The 17,372-nt window shown below is 37.9% G+C and overlaps 2 protein-coding genes across 2 annotated transcripts; both read right to left on the minus strand.

Moving 5' to 3' along the window:
- Nucleotides 1–416: 416 nt before the first annotated feature.
- LOC113679193 (uncharacterized) lies at nucleotides 417–6,355 on the minus strand. Its single transcript, XM_027196143.2, has 4 exons — nucleotides 5,871–6,355; nucleotides 3,449–3,564; nucleotides 2,385–2,658; nucleotides 417–1,658 (listed from the first exon to the last, which is right to left on the minus strand). The coding sequence occupies exons 1-4, from the start codon at nucleotides 6,022–6,024 to the stop codon at nucleotides 1,402–1,404; spliced, it is 801 nt and encodes a 266-aa protein (XP_027051944.2). The 5' UTR covers nucleotides 6,025–6,355; the 3' UTR covers nucleotides 417–1,401.
- Nucleotides 6,356–8,100: 1,745 nt separating this feature from the next.
- LOC113679194 (acidic leucine-rich nuclear phosphoprotein 32 family member A) lies at nucleotides 8,101–14,613 on the minus strand. Its single transcript, XM_027196144.2, has 9 exons — nucleotides 14,337–14,613; nucleotides 14,052–14,195; nucleotides 13,804–13,923; nucleotides 13,518–13,639; nucleotides 13,328–13,383; nucleotides 11,228–11,287; nucleotides 10,626–10,706; nucleotides 9,327–9,421; nucleotides 8,101–9,091 (listed from the first exon to the last, which is right to left on the minus strand). Exons 1-9 carry the CDS (start codon nucleotides 14,421–14,423, stop codon nucleotides 8,945–8,947), a joined length of 912 nt encoding a protein of 303 aa, XP_027051945.2. The 5' UTR covers nucleotides 14,424–14,613; the 3' UTR covers nucleotides 8,101–8,944.
- Between the last annotated feature and the right edge of the window lie 2,759 nt (nucleotides 14,614–17,372).

Here is a 17,372-nt window from a genome sequence, read left to right on the forward strand (position 1 = left end):
GACACTTACATTCCTAACCTGAGAAAGGTTCTCCCTATGGGATGATCTGCACATCAAGCATAGTCTATTTTCCTAAGCCCCTAGGAACAGAGATTTAAGCGGGGGGAGGGTTAGAGGGGGGAAATCACACCCAGTCTGGAGAGCGTCAGTTCTCAAAAGTTAACTTCCAATGGAAACCCTCCCTGCAAATTCCTCCATTAACCGAAGTCATACCCAAGCGGGAAGCCATGATGGGAAAGATAAATAGAACTGATTAAAAAGTAGCAGGAAAGGAATGGTAAAGTTGTTTCAGTCAGCACAGTGACAGCTAATTTTTGTGGTTATTCGCTCCAAGGCCCCTAATTCACTGACAAACACTGCAGTATTGCTCTCAGAGGTGCAAGAGAATCAATAATAAAATGACAGACAAAAAGCTGTTTAATAAAACTATCAATTGCTGTTTATTGAATACTTGAGATTACACACAACCATCTACACCTAAATATACCATACATTCTTCCTGGAGGAATTCATTGAGAATACAGACATGTAATTTTGTTCGCACTCAAGTTAAGGGCGAAAAAAAATTCCTTAGGGGAGACACACATCCCAAATCCCAAAAAAAAACTCCTAATTTCCACACTTTTCAGTCACCTCCGTTAATTCACCAGAACTTTTACTGCACTTCCTTTATCAGGCAAAACAATTTTACCTGCATGAACAGATACACACACTAAAAGAAATAAATGCAACCTATGATCTGTGAACAAAATTCAAGTGCATAATAAATCAAAGCAAATACCATAAAGATCGGAAGTGTCAAGGAAACAGGTGTGCATTACTCAGAAGAGATATGAATTGCATTTAGGGGAAGGTTGCTAAACATCAGCTATGTCATGTTAAAGAGTTGAAGACACGGTTTTTAATTTCCTTACTCACTTGATTTGGATTCCTGTTTAATTCTTCACAACAGTTGAATCTTATATTTTGTATCAACTACACCTACTAAAACTAACAAGACCACTGATTTCATACAAAATATTTCACTACCTTGTCTTTTTGCATGTTTAAGAAAAGAGATTCCCTAGTTCTGTGTCCAAATTATAGGATAAAAATAAAGAATACAGATAGGGATGTAGAATTTGCAGTAAAACATGAACATTTTCAAGTGGTTTTACTTTGCACATCTCTAATATATTGAGTGTACAAACTTTCAAGGCTAAAATTGCTCAAAGGAGCTATTTTTTGCAATTTTCTGTCCTAGCAAGAGAACATCAACAAGAAGATAAACATAATGTTTTAAAATATAGAAACAAAACTTCTTCTGTAGACACAGGCCAGCCAGTCTTAATTGTCTTAATGAAGAAAGATGAAAAAAATGGAGTGTCCACTCAAAAATAAAAAATGACATGAGAGAAAACCCTAGCCTTCTGCAACCAATCGGGCTTTGTTCCAGGCATTTCTGATGATCTGTTCCACTTGTGCTGCCTCTGGGTGACGCAGCACATGAGGATGGAATGCACCTGGGTTGGGAGGCTCACCCTCTTTCTGCGCGGCACTGGAGTCATGGTCATCAACGTACATCTCCAGCTCGGACGCAGTACAGCAGCACAAGCATTTGCGAGTTTCCTTCAACTCCAGATCCTTGAAGAATCGATAGTCCATGTACTCTGTTCGAACTGAAAGCACAGTTTACATGAAAATCACATTCCCTGTCTAAGTAAACTTGAAACCATTCAATAATACAACAATTTCACTAAAATTTTTCATGGCCCAAACCAAATAAAAAAGCATGAGCGATGCATGTTGATAGATCTTTAATGACCACATATGGCTACTTTCTGCTATCATGTAAATAAACATTGTTGCTAATTAAATAATAGTTAGAGATGTCTCAAAATTCTTCTTACAAGTGTAAGACTGTCAAGCACTCATCTATTGAGAATCACAAAGCTCAATTACACAAGGTGGGGAGGTGGATACTAACGATGATAAAATTGTTTAGCACCCAAGGGATAATTAATAGTGATCAGGAGAATTGCTTCTCGGATTTTGGGAAAGAAAAGTCTAACCCTTTACACTCTAACAGCAAAATGCATATTCTCCATACTGTTCTCTATACATATCCCAAGGTGCTGACAAGGAGAATTTGTCTAATTAACAATCAAGAACTTCTTAAGTTGGTGATCATTTCCTTTGTTCTCCCTACCTATATATTTGATTCAGTGGTGTTCTTGTAAGGAGAAATTAGTTGAAAGAACACAAGGGACTCCGCCAATTAGTTCAACATGAGGAGCTTTTGTTACTTAGGGTCAGAAGAAAAGCATTTTCTCAAAAAGAACTCTGAAAAAACATATATGTGAAATGAATATATATTCTTACAAGAAAAAAAATTGTTTTCTAACCTTCCATCCACAGTCCACAGGGTGGTTCACGCTTGTAGAATACACCTTGTCCTGTGACACGCCAGAAAGTCTTGGCCAAACAACATGGACAGCAATACGCCACACAACATTCTCCACAGTCTTCTTTGTACCGAATTCCAGGAGCTGGTGTAACTCCAGACCACTTGGAAGCACTGAGTTCAGCTTCCTTCTTTTTCCTCTTCAATAAACCAATCAGATCCATCAGATAAAGTCTGTCTCCCAGAACAGTGATGCCAAGCTCATGCAGATGACCCTGGAGAGAGTAAAAAATTAATTACAATTCCATAAGTTTCTAAGGTCCAGCTATGAGAGATTTACAGCCAATTAAAAATGAAAAATGTAGATTTACTTCACTTCACAGTGGAACATGTGGGAGAAATGCAGTCATATTTTCACACCAAAAAGAATTTAACAAGCCAGCTTTTGCCCAGGCTAGAAAATCAACACACCCTCAAAAAACCCCTTTGAGCAAAGACAGTAACCAAACATAGACAAAAGCCACCTATGAAGCAAGATTTTGGAATTAAATACAGACTGCGACCAAGGAAGGGTAATGCTCGCACCACTGCACCAACAATACACTCCACTACACTTCATGAATGGTATTACAAACACGTATTACCTATTCTGACATTCAATTTCATTCGACTCTGAAGTTGCTCACAATTTGACCATAAATAAATAGATGGAATAAATCAAAGCATCAGCTTGTACCACTTTCCCATTGAGAGAATAACTCTATTCTTAACCCTTTCACTTTAGGAGTGACCAAGACATAACTTCTCCTTACAGTATCAATACAACATCAAGCAGCCAAGTGATGAGAATAACAAAATTTTAATTAGTAACTAGGGAATTATCTTTAGATTCTACATCAAATTCTCAAAGCAAACTCTATAAGAAATGTTTGGCAGACAGTAAAGATAATTTCAGTGAAAGGGTTAAGAACTAATCAAACAATAACTTATTCAAAATTTTGCCAAATTTTGATCATCGAAACCCATATTTGTCCCTGGCATGTCCCAAATATCATTCAAACCCACCTCTGTCAAAAGCATCAGACATTTTCCAGTGATCTTGTTCACTGAGAACTGCTCTGCCATATAACCCAATCCAGCACGTTCAAGAAAATTCCTGTTCACATCCTCTACAGACCAAGCTGTTGACAAAATTGACAAGCAACATCAAATTAGTGTTGATCGTCATATTATAAGCTATTGATTTCAATTTCATTTCAGTATGTCTTCTATAATACATGCAAGTACACCTGCAATGGGAGAGAAAGCACAAAATATTTAGTAAAAAAAACTGAGGAAAAACTGATAACTAGGAAAACAATTTTGAAGATAACAGAGGAGTTTCAAATTCATGATTAAATTATGAATCAAAATTTTAAAAAATTATTGAATGGGGCTTTGGTCCTGCTGTAAAATTTTCAAAAAAGCCTGGATAGATAACTCCATGCAGTAAATGATCTTCACATTTCTTGTAAAAAGTTCATATCTAAGAAATGAATTTTGTTTTCTGCACAAAAGCAGAATCATTTCTACATAGAAAATTTTCCTTGTGGAAATGATTTTGTTTTCATGCACAGAAAATATTCAAATATAACCAGAGGATTTATAAATTATCTTGTACTTAAACTGAATAATATCTTTTAAGGTCAAATATTGCTTTAATTGCAAGGTGTTTCATGATTTAATCATGATGCATACATGTCTCAATGGTCTGTTACCTAGCTATTTCTCAAACAAATAATGTATGTGGTCTGCTATCCATAGGAACAGCCTTAAAATTCCAAGTTGCAGAATTGCCACTAGTAAGTGTGCCTTCTATCATTGTGGTGTAAAAATATGAAACAGCCTGGACATGAACTTGGAACAAGTAAATGGCACCAAAGCTTTTAAGAAACATTTAATTACTGAATTAATGAGCAATATAGGACAATTTTGGACATATCATTGTAAATAGCTAATTTCTTATATTTTTCTGTGATTTATTTATTTATTTTCTGTATTTTGATGTTGATGCTGAAAATCCCTTTTCAGGGATACTCAATAAAAGTGTTCATATGTATTTATCCCATTAAAGATCTCCTAATGCAGGCTTCCGTAGCCAATTCCAATATAATTGTTGGAAAGAAAGCATGAACAGCATCTAATCAATTTATCCTGAAAAATGTTATATGAAAGAAAATTTAATTTCTAAAGAAGAAACATACAATACATAATTATCCAAAATATTTCACAATTGTGCAACAGATCTCATCATTCCTTGATGTGCCCCTTCAAGAATGTCACGAGTGGCACAAGTGATCGCATCTGAGTAAAAAGTACTTTAAAAATTCAATCCTCGTTCAAGAGGGATGAGTTACAGTTCCTAGGTACTCAATTATTATTGTACTTGAAGAAATTTTGGTATCACCCAGAAAGCTGCTCTCAATACTTGGCGAGCTCGTCGAAATTAAACAGTAATATTGAAAACATAATTTTTAACCTGTTGCTCATTTTTGTCTGTTTTTGTTCGTTATCTTTACATGGATACTGGTTCTCAAGTCAATCTAAAATACGAACTCATAGGGTCCTCTATGTATTAGGATCTCTACCTACAATAGGATCGTGAAACCTGAACTGTGCGATAAATTTCTAGATTGAACCTTGTTCTAGATGTCACATAAAAAGAAGCTTTCATTTTGATTTCACTTCACTCAGTAACCACAGCGCGAATTTATTTCGATGGCAGAAATAGCGCGGACACAACAATAGAATACTTAATCTTACATTGAGCATGCTTCTGTTTGATCTCCAACAAACAACGCGAAGCAAAACTGTCGGACGCCAGAAGGCAATTGAAATGCAAATTCTTATTTCCAGTATGAGGAAAACTGCCCTGACTTTTTGGGAAGGATTTTTGGGTCGATTAATTTAGAATGAGAGTGTGAAAAACTGGCTTCGTAACGCTCAATAAGATCGACCTTTGATTAGGGTTTGAATCGCCTAATGCTGTCAGGGACAAAGAGAAATACGATCAGAAATACAGCTACAACAGCGAGCGACAAATTTTTGCTAGAAGTCATTCTTGAAATTTAAAAATAAATTGAGTTGAACACATCGTGAGAATTTCAGATTGGAATTTGAAAGAAGAGGTTCGAATACCGAGTACTGTTGAACAACGCCCATAACAGCGAAACAATCAACAGCTCAAGGAAATAGCTTTTGAAAGAGAATAAACAGCGACATCAAAATCCCTTTATTGTTTTTGATGTAAGGATCGCGGTCTCTCAAACATTTTTAACTAACTATTATTCACATGGTAAGTATAGATAGTGAAAGAAATACGTGTGAAACCCAGGCATGTCATGGCGTGCGGTATTCGATCGAGAAACGCCGATGCCATAATTGCGATTTGTGATTGTTTGGAGATGTTTGTATCACGTAAAATCATACCACCAGAATTAAACCTTACTTGCTACTGTGGCCGGATCCAGGTTGAGAACATATTCTTCCGTGGGGGAAAGTTTGGCTGGCTGGTTGACAATCGGTTTTTCACTCGCCATCACTGGTGGAGTACCTCCGTCTTTCCCGGGCAGAGATTCGTATTGTTGTTTATTGAAAGCCATCTTGGTTAATAATTCATGCACAAGTGTGCACGCCCTATTTATACCCCGTCACGCCATTGACAGTTGCTCGAAGTTTCTGAGCCACAAGTTGTTTTGTTCTTCAAATATTTGACGATGCATAAACTTACCTCGATTTCTGAACTAATTATAATCCTAACGACAAGTTTTTCTTTACACATTTTTGCCACATTTGACTTCAGAAGGGCTGTCACGCTGTCGTTTTGCATAGTAATCCAAGGAAAGAAGCACTCTAAGCATTGACGAATGCTAAGAAGCTTTATATCTTCCCAAAATGTTTTCACTGACCCTTTTATTTGGTCAAGTCACCGATATTAGCTTTTGAAAGCGCGGGCACTACTTTCTGAGAACTGGGGCGTTTCCAAGGAACACATTAGAAGGGTGGGGAGGGTATTCTGAAGACTTCATCATATAAGTATAAGAGGGTGGTTACTAGGTGGGCTATCCTGCCCTCCACGAATTGTCACTTAAAAAAAAAAAGGAAAACTCCGAAAATGCTTGATGCCCGCTTTCTCTGAATATCCGTCCCGCCCACTCGAATGGGCCAAACGAAATTAGTCTGTTTGACTGCACCGCGAGACGGATAAGATGGGAATGGAACGTAGTGGCTTCCGGTCTCAGCCACAAGTGTCTAGATAAACAATACTGTAGCAAGAACCTGATATCTTACTGTTTGAAGGCAGCTTTGGATGGTCTTTCCTCCTTAATTAAGTCAGGAAGCAATTAATTGTAAGAAAATAACTCATTAATGAAGTAAAATAGGAGATAAGCGAACACGATTTTATTTTCTCTATTACCGTATATATTTAAATTTCTTCAAAGATAGTTTGCCAATTCAGTGTAAGAGACACGCTGAATTCTGAAAGCAACCAAGGGCCAAAGTCTTAAGAAGCTTTTTAAAAGCTACTCTTCGCTCGAGCTTTGCAGTCCTCCCGACCCCCCCTCCCCCCAAACACACATACACACACACACACACACACACACACACACACACACACACACACACACACACACACACACACACACACACACACACACACACAATCTCCTTCCCTCTTTGCAATCTTTCTCCCAAACTTGCTACGCTTTCAATACTGTTCAGGAGAAAGGGGGGGAGGGGTTTTTCAATCCTACCAGACTGTTGTCAGTGTATACACATTAAAGTAGCATGCCACATGGATTTTTTGCTTGTGTATTTTGAAAGTGTCTTGAGGGCTTTTGACCAGGATTTTGGCGCAAGAACGCCTTCAGTGGGAATCAAAGCTGCCAAGAAAGGTGCAATCAACCGAGTGAGAAGCGAGCTTTCGACTCCAATCGCGAGATGACATGTGCATCTTTTTAATCGATGGGCTAAGGGAAGGAAAGGAGTGTTTTAGAGCTTTCCTTTCATTTCCATGATTATGTGTTCTCCTCGCCCAAGTTTTAACCCTATGGCTAATTTCTCCTTACAATTTCACCCCTGAATCACACATCAAGGTCACGAGAATAAACGAAATGATCACAAGCTAAAAAAGCTCGCGATCGGTACCCAAATTCTCTCTATCGACACCTTGGGAAAATATGCGAGTTACAGTATAGAGAATATGTATACTGATGTTACGAATGCTCGAATACTTCATCCGCAGTTCCAACTAACCAAGAATCCTCACGCCCTGTACTAACGCCTAATTGGCACAAATTTTGTTTGGTCATTAACAAATTCTTTTCCGGGGCTTGGTATGAGCAGTAAGTCTTCGACATTCTCCGTGACCCACGATCGAAGTTGATTCAAAAGGTAATGCAGAAACCAAAGAACTTTTCCTTCTCTGTCGTCTCAAAAATGTTTTCACATTCAAATTCCACAACAATCTACAACCCATATCAAAGTTTTATGACTTGAAATGCATATCATAGAATTCCATGACCTTCGCCATTTTCCTTGACCCCTTCGAATCCCAATTCTCCAAAGTGAAGTATACTTGTGAAACACGCACTGTCACGACACTTTGCAAGATTTAAAATGCCTTATTTTGGGTCTTTACTTTAGCAAAGACCAGAGATAAACAGGCAAGCAAATCCTTTCTTATCAACATCATTCAAAGATTTATTTGCTAATGTTCACATATATGACAGAACCAGATAACTTTCAAAGTGCTTTGTACAGAAGTGGATTTACTGATGGTGCGGGTCTGAATGGGTATAACTACTGCCTCTACAGATGAACTTGTGTGAATAATCCAAAAGGAAGCACCAATGCTTTGGTTACCTGTACTTAATGATAATTGATAAAGCCTAGACAATAGATGATAGTATAAGAAAGAATTTTTTTCAAAACTATTGATGCAAGCAAGTTTAAAATGTTTCCTCTCAAAAATGTATGTCATCAGTAGTGAAAGTTAACAATAACTGCTCTTTCCTATCTACAGGCCTGCGACTCACTGTGGTTAACTATGAACACATCATAAAACAAAAGGTTTTTTGCTTGTACCATATACTATGGAAAGTAACAAGTGCACCAACTAGTTGTGCAGTCATCGCACAAAGCTATCCATGATATGCCATACTGACACATATTTACAAACAAGGATGTTAAATGTTGATCTCTATCCAGTAAACAAGAAGTGTTCATTGACTCTTGGAGTGAATACAAATTCAAATCAGACCAAGTCCAACAAAGGAAAAATCTCACTACCATTCTGACAAGTTTTAGAACTATGGATTACAAAACAGGAAATGAACCAGTCAGAACTCGTGGAATGAAAAACACCACTTGCAAGTTATGGAATAGTTCTGTTAGAGGCCTTGCAAGAGAACACTTCCAGCCCTTTAAAATAAGGGCCTCAGCAACATTGCTGGCAAGTCTATACATAAAGAGCTCTTTCTCTATTGAGTGGGCTGCTCCATACTGCTAAGATATTTTGCGTCAGTCATCCTCATCATCGTCATCATCTTCTCGCTTTCTTTTTTCTCCTCTCCTTTCAGCTTCCTCTGTTTCTTCATCATCCTCATCCTCTTCTTCCTCTTCTTCATCTTCTTCTTCTGGGTTGAAGTCTTCACCTTCTTCTTCATCCTAGATTTGACAAAAACAGATGGTTTGCATTCAATGTACACCACCTTACTCAGCCACCCTTGGCCTATGTGTTCACTGGGACTCTAACACCTTTACATTACTTACTTAAGAAATTAAACTTAACACAAACGTCAAAATACTTCTGAAATGAAACACATATGTGGCCCTTCTGAAAAAAGGAACCTTTAAAAATCCTATTGGTAAATGACTCGTGTACAAGTAAGAAGGTGTTTACCTCTAAGTTCTCTTTTTGTAAGTAATCAAGACCTGGTTCCTCCTCATCTTCTCCTTCATCTTCTTCTTCATCATCATCTTCATCTTCATCACCCTCTGAGTAAAAAGAGAAAATGAAAACCAGAAATTAAAAAAAATCTTGGAGCTGTTTCACTGTTTAATCTTCACAGTTGTCATGTAAAGGTTGCCCCCTTGGGTACCTTAACCTGCAAGGAAACTTTTCTCTAAAGCTAACTAAGTATTGTCAAGAGGGTTTTGACGCTAAACTCAGTCAAAAAATGGGTGTCACTGTGCCTGGAGGGCACATAAGATACCTTATGAATAAAGAAATTTGTCTAGGAAATCCTTCTAAAAAGAAACGAAGGACTCTTCTCAATATTCTAGAGACTGACGATTCTCATATGGAGCATGATGAGATAATACTAAAATTCCGACACAGCAAAATCAAAACAATTGGACCATTTCTACAATATTTTTTGTACACTGAGAAACTCCAGAACTCTATCTCCTTTACAATGACCGTCTTTCATTTTCCACTTTGTCTTTTCTTGAGTATCTTTTAATGTCTTTAAACGTATTATTTCTTAATGTCTGTATTATTTCCGGTGTAATTTAATTAAGTTAAATATAATTTAGTTGAGGAAAAAATTGACCTGCCTTTATTAGAATCTGTTATTTTCGGGTCAAAGGAATATCTTGTGCATATATATATATATATATATATATATATATATATATATATATATATATATATATATATATATATATATATAAAAAATAGGAAATGGAATGAAAGTGGAGTCAAGTGAAACTTTTAAACAAATTCTTGTCTTTACCAAAGGAAATGTAAAGAGAAGAGTGAGGAAAATAAGGATACTGAGGTTAAGGGAATTGAGGGTTATAAAGTGAACAGAGGAAAAAGTTGATCCAGCCAATACTATACTCAAATCTCCAGCAAAAATCATTCAAAGAACAAAGAGCACAAGGAAATATTAATATTGCATACATGTTTCAGAGCCATACAAGTAACTTGAGTTTTCACCTTGGTCCTTAATTGGGAAAAACAAACATGACTCGTGACTGGTATAAACTTTTTTAAGACACTCAAACACCACAAGGTATGTTTGGAATCCATTGTGGAAAAATTAACAAAGTCCCTATTTCAACCAAATGTTTTAGATTCTTCCCCAAAATTCTTTCTAAATGTCTTTCAAAACCTGCAACTATAGAAGTCAATTTTAAATCCTGTGATTCTGCTCATTATTAGATTTAAAAATAGCAAAACATTTTGAAATTTTACCTTCCCCTTCCACACCTTCTTCATCATCATCACCACTTGAGCCCTCTTCATCATCTACATCATCTTCATCATCTTCCTCTCCTAAAAGTCCAGCAGATCAGAGTAGGAGAGAAAAAATGAGAAAGCTCCATCATCTGGTTTCACACTATACACTCTAACAGAAGTATTCATCCTCTTCACTATTCTCTTTACATTTCCAACAATACTGATAAGAACTTGTTAGACAAACAGAAGCTTATTAAATTGCTGATCATTTCCTGAGCTGAATATTTGATTCAGGTGTGGTAATGTAAGGAAAAATTAGAAGTCAGTCACCCTCTGCGGTTAAAAGGTTAACGTCCTTTCCTCTTCCCAACAATAACACCTTTCAATTCCAGATGGAAGTTGATGAAATATTACACTGACCTGATCAAATCTTCATTGGTAGGAAATTAATCTTATCCAAATGAGAACTTGGCAATAATAATATGGTACATTGAAAAGGCAGGGGAGATTTTCAGGTGTAAAGCAATTTGATCACCTGTAGAGCAATTTCACAAAGTCTTCTCAGCCATGTGGCAGGTAGCTGGAGTATTCTTAAAAGGTTATTAGAGTTTTCTTACCTTCACCATCCTCATCTTCATCATCTTCATCCCCATCATCATCCTCCTCTCCTTCATCATCTGTCAGCAAAAACAAATTTAAGATACAATACATGGTTTCCATTAAAAATTAAAATAACAGGAAAATAGTAAAAACAGGAAAATATTCCTCACATCTGAATTAAAAATACTTCATGCCACCAGAATTGAGCCGAAGATATCTTTTTGATGGCCAAAGAGTTCTCTGATCTGTTGTTACTATTGAACAACAGTGACATTGTGGCACCTTACCAGGGCTAAAAATTAACTTAAGCGCTTGGCGGCCAGTCGGGCCAGTTTCCTTGAAGTCTTAGTGGCCCATTCCAAAATGAAGTTGCCCCCGATTTCCTCTGGTTTAAAATGAAAACTTGAATAAACACACCATGGCTTTTAACGGAGCATTAATTAAAAGGAAAGAACACAAAAGTCCAGAGTCACGTGGAAATCACAAAATCAAAATGGCGCCTATTTGTGGTGAATGTGGATCGCTCGTGAAATCACTGTTAAAACGGCTCAGAATTTCCACTTCAGAACTAAAAATTCACTAAAATGGATGATCTTAAGAGTCCACGCATAGAAACAAAGAGAAAGGTAATCCAATTAAATTACATATTGAGTTCTATTTCTGACTTTGTGCTTCACATAATTTACATTGCAACATTTCCAAATTCTGTAGCATAGTCACACATCAGGCATTCAAACCTTAACTTTTGGTGACCCTGGTCAGTTTTAACTCGCCACTGGCGACCATGCAACTGCCAATTTTTAGCCCTGCCTTACAAGCTGACAAGGCCTTTTAAGGGGAGCAAGTTTGTTAATGTTGCATTATCATTTGTTCCTCTTATGCTAAAAACAATCTCTGTCACATGTTTGCTACAACATGTGACAGTTCAATGCTCTTGGTTCTCAAGTTTTCGAACACAAGCAAAAAGAGAATTGGTACATCAGATGGCTTAGTTTTATACTGGCCAACAAAATTTGAAGTGTCATATTTCCTTCTTCAAAAGATTCACTCTCTGCTTTCCCAAAAGGAAGAGACCTTTGCAGTGCAAGTGCTGAAATAGAACTTAATAAGGACCAAAGAAAACTTGTTTTCTCAGGAAGGCCATCAGAATTGGTGGGCAATTCAACATATACTTTGAGAATATCACTGACACACATTTAGCCAGAGTGATTCTATCTGCCCTATCTATTAATGGAGTATTTCTCTCCTTCTGTAAATAATACAACATCCCCTGGGCCTTTCCTTCAAGCTCAAAAACAACACAGGCATAAAACAAATGGGAATACAACTCAGTATGAAGTTTACACCGTTCTGATGTCTAATGGCAAAGGATTGTTTCAGAATTAATTTTGAAAAGTTCTCGGGTAAACTTATGGCATTCTCTCGCTTTCACTTTGAAGACATTCGCAATTAAGCGTTAGCGATCAAAAGGCTCTAAAACGAAATCAAATACCATTTGATGTTCAAACGAACGGCTCTGTTAAGAATCAGCCACTCTAAAATATTATAATGGCCCTCAGTTTCCCTGTTTTCTGGAAGGAAATTTGATCCAATTTGCGACGAAAACTGAGAGATTAAACTATCGACGATTGTACGAAAAGTGTACGTGTTCCTACGCCATAAGTCAGCTGAAATGATCGCTTTGGTCGAACGGCGACCAAAACAGAATCCTAAAATAGCTTCGAGCCTCCAAATGCGCGGGAATTTCCATTTACAGCGTGGTACCCGCTCTCGAGTCCATTAATTTTACCACACAGATGAAAGTATGACTTAAATATTCAAGAAACCCTCCATAGACGGTTCACATGTAGAGGGGAAACGACATATTCCGTTTATAAGACGAAAATCTACAAAAATCCATTCAATGTGGTGTCTGAAGCTTTCCACTCAATTCTTCTTTATCCGATCGTTGCATATTTTAATGCGCGGCACTCGCCGAACCGCGGGTTCACCTCGCAAACTTGCATTCAGTTCAAAAATATCACTTTAGCGGATGTTAAAAGTAGTTTCGTTTCCCATTAATTAGGTGTCTTCAAGTAGCATAATAATTTAGGAGAAATGGGCACTGTGGCTTTTACCTTCTTCGCCATCCTCTTCTCCGGAGGAATCTGTGTCCTCTGCTTCATTACCGAATCTAGTGGAGAAGGAGAGAGGCAAATTACTGCCAATTTTTCATGCGACCTCTTAACTAGAAATGCACCAAAGCGAACAAGCTAGAGAAGGAAAGTGCAACCATAAATATATTTTACACCCGCTTCCCTTACTTACCTGTCATAGCCGTCGAGATATTTCAGGGATGGTATCATATTAAATATTTCAGCTCTGTAGTCTTCTATCGTTGTTACTTCGCAGTTAAGTAAATCCAAACTTTTTAAATTTTGTAGTTTTGACTAGTGAGATAAAAAAAAATGTGTTAGCGGTAATAGAAAATTACCAAGCAGCCAACTGCAAAATATAACAGCTTCATCTTTAATCTTAAGTCCGATAACATAGTTGATCGGCCCTGGATAGGATGCGACTCGCACACAAATGATAACTCAAACTTTGTACTCACCAACGGTTCTAAAGTTTCGAGATCTTTTATCCTGTTATTGCTAAGACTCAAATGTGCTAATTTCGGAGATCCCTGAAGAGACTGGAGGCCTGACATTATCCTGTTTTCGCCGAGTTCCAGCTGGGAAAAAACAGAGTTGAAAATATGAGAATCTTCAACAGCTTGTGAGGTGCAATGACCGTTCAGAATAGCCCTGCTAAATTGCACCCGCAACAAGCTCCTGATCTCCAAAAAAAAATCTCACTTACCCGAGTAAGATTTGGTAAATTGGGAAAATTTTTCAAATTTGTTAGCCCAACTTTGATCAAAGACAGCCTCTCCAAGTTGACAAATTCATCTGTTAGCCCAACGACGTTGGTAGAATAACAATTATCCAAGATTAGCTCGACAATCTGCAAAACAACAAAAGCACATGGAGAAGGGACGACTCAAAAAATTAGTCGATTTACTACGCTTTTCACTTGCTAATCGAACTAAAGGCTCCTAATTTCCCAAGAAGGAATCCTTAGCCCTCAAAAGACTACCGATTCTACCTCATCTGGCTTTCTTTTGCCACACTCTAAAGCGATCCGTTTTTCCATTCTGGTGCTGTTCGTTGTCGCTGGAGTCGCATTATCCATTGCACCTTCTACAGAATCGAACGAGTTGGTTTGCCTCGCGCCACCGTACAATTTCCCCAGAGGGGGTACAATAGATTGACGCTGCTAAGCTCCAGCGTAGTAGCGAATATTTTGAATCCATGCAAACTTGCTAACGAGAAACGCATCTTTGATCAGGTGTCAAATACTGCACTTTCCTATCCACGAGAGACTTGAAAGGTATAAAAATGTATATTTTACGCATATTTAAACAAGTCCTAGGGTAAAACAAATCTCATTGCCAGATTCACAGATGAAAATCAAAACAAGTAAAGCCTTGCACCAATTTACTAGAGGAATCTTGAAGGAAAATAATCTCACTTCTCTGAGTAAAAATGATTCTTAAGAGGAACTAGAATGGAAAAAAAGATGGGAAATCCTGTAAGAAGAGGCTCTTCTCATTTGAAACATAACAGGCGACATAATATGCGTTAGAACTCTCACATATCATATTCTCCCAACTTACCCTTTTACGTCACCATTCCGCCAAATGTTAAGTCATGTGACTTGCGAAGCCATCTTGGATGCCTGGGAGGGGAAAATTTACAATATTTTGGTCTACAGTTCTTGTAAAAAGCGAAAAACTGAAAAATTCGATCGCAGAAATAGGAAAAAATACACACCAGGCCCACGACCGAAAAATATCTGGCAGAGAACCGGAAAAACTAACAGAATTCCACCCTCGCCATTGTTTTCCTTCGATGCAAGCCCTTGCGACACGCAATTTCAGACTTTGGCCACCATCCTCCAATTAAGTCGTAGCAAGGCATTTCGCTCTAATGGATAAATGTTTCTGTGTGTTCAAACTGTTGACTATTAGATTTCTGAGGCGTAATCCAGCCTCTGGGTGTGTCTAGGGAATTTACCTTCGACAATGTCCGTTCGATTTCTTAAAGCCCATCCAGGCGCTAGGAGTTTTAGCGAACATAGCCGCAATTCAGAGAACCCCCTCCAATGATATCCCATAATTTCGCATCTCTCCGAGGCGAATCTTGACCGTAGCGCCCGTCGAAAACATTTTCTTAGGCTCCTGAAAAGCACGTTTCTCGATCAGGTTTGCCCACCTGATACGCTACAACAATGACTGTCCCTTCCAGTCAGTAAAATAAAACACCGGCGGCTGTGAAGTTGAAATAGTGTCAACATTACGCAAGACCGCTAACGTTGTACATCTACGGAGAGTAAGGCATGTTTTAAGTACATTATTTTACAGAAAATTTTATCAGCGTTGAGTATGGAAACGAGGCTCTGCGGCGGATGAAGTTCATATGTTGGTACTTGATAGTTCTTAGCATGGGCGGTCGTCAGAAGGGAGTACTTCTGATATCAGAAACGAGGACTGGTTATTTTCGATCCGATTCTAGAAACAAGCTCCTTTACCTTCAATTTTGGTGGGGAAGAGACAAATTTCTAATCATATAAAAACCGACAATTAAACAATGGCGTTAGTTTGAGCCAAAAAAATAAGCTTTATCCAGCTTCACAACCTTTCAGTGCCAAAATAAGCCATGGGCCGGTTCCAGTACATTTCATTTTTCTTTGAGCTCTTTTCAGGTCTGGCCTTTATCCTGCCTTCTCTAATTCTCTAGCTTTATATATATATTTTTTTCTCTCCAACAAATTTGACCACGCCAAAAGGAACCAGACACAGGCGTACGCTGTCAGGAACTTCCGCCCCCCTGTGATAAGAGGAGTAAAAGGCAGTTCAAGAAAACAGGTGTGCATTGAAATCTAGTTAGCAAAGGGTAAAAGAATTTTAAAAAGCCCATTAAGGAAAATTACCGTGTATTTGAGTCAGTGGGGTTTTAAAAATGAGACAGGTTCGAAGGACGAAAAAGTTTGAAGTTTCAATCTAATATTCTTAACATCTTAAAGGCGGGCAGGAAATGGATTGTTGTAGTTTCCCTACATAACAAAGCAAAACTTTGGAAAAAAAAGAAAGAAAACCTCCAAAATCCATGGAAAAATTGCAGAATTATTTAACGTGGTCGACTATCTGGGCAAAAAGGCGCTTTAAACAGTCGCTAAGCTGCATAAATGATTTACACGGATGGACTAAAATCAATTGTCATGAGTAACGTTAATCTTTACTTTTTGGTAAATATAGTTCTTCCGTTGGTAGCCTCAGAGGCGCTCTAACAGTGGGTTACTAAGAGACCCCTAGGGGATGAGGATTTCTTGCGAAATCACATCGTTTTCTGGGGGAATGGGGGAGGGGAGGGAGAGAACTATCGTCACCAACAGAGTATAAAAAGGGACCATAAGAAACTGATTTCCAGTTCATTGCAAGAGAAGGGGATGATAAGAATATTACAGTGCCTTATGGCACATATCCTCAACGAATGTGCCGTTCTTTTCAATCTGGTTAGTGCGAATGAACATAGCATCTAGGCCCAAGGAGCAGGCGCAGTGATTAGAATGATTGCCTAATATGTAACCCAGGGCACTTTATATATGTATTGTAAAACCTGTGAGAATTTTCCATTAAAAGGAGAAGAATTATATTTTCCTTAAACAAAGTAAAATAAGGCGTGCATGACTTTAAGGCCTTCTCAGCAAAAGCGCAAAAAATAAACTTTTTGCAGAATATTGTTCAGTGGAAAATGTTGCATTTGATTTCCATCTGAAATACCTGCGTTTTCGCAGAAATAATAAGTGCCCTCAACTTTTACTTCTTGATTGGGTGTAAGATGGGGCGCTTACACAGAAGCTAGGTAAATTTGATATTGAACAAGGAGAAATATCCAGGCAAGAGAGAACTTGTGGTCGATAGAAAGGCAACTGGCGGCACTCGCTGAAGTCAGAGTCTGCTCATAAATCCACACAAGTTGAGGCACCGCACATTTCGAAAAACCAAGACAACTAGTGGTTAGTAAGTGAAATTTTCCCACCCCAAAATTAAAAGGCGAAATTGTTTTGGAAAAATAATCA

The sequence above is a fragment of the Pocillopora damicornis genome, chromosome 2 (assembly GCF_964200805.1).
Source record: "Pocillopora damicornis chromosome 2, jaPocDami1.2, whole genome shotgun sequence".
NCBI classification, from domain to species: domain Eukaryota; kingdom Metazoa; phylum Cnidaria; class Anthozoa; order Scleractinia; family Pocilloporidae; genus Pocillopora; species Pocillopora damicornis.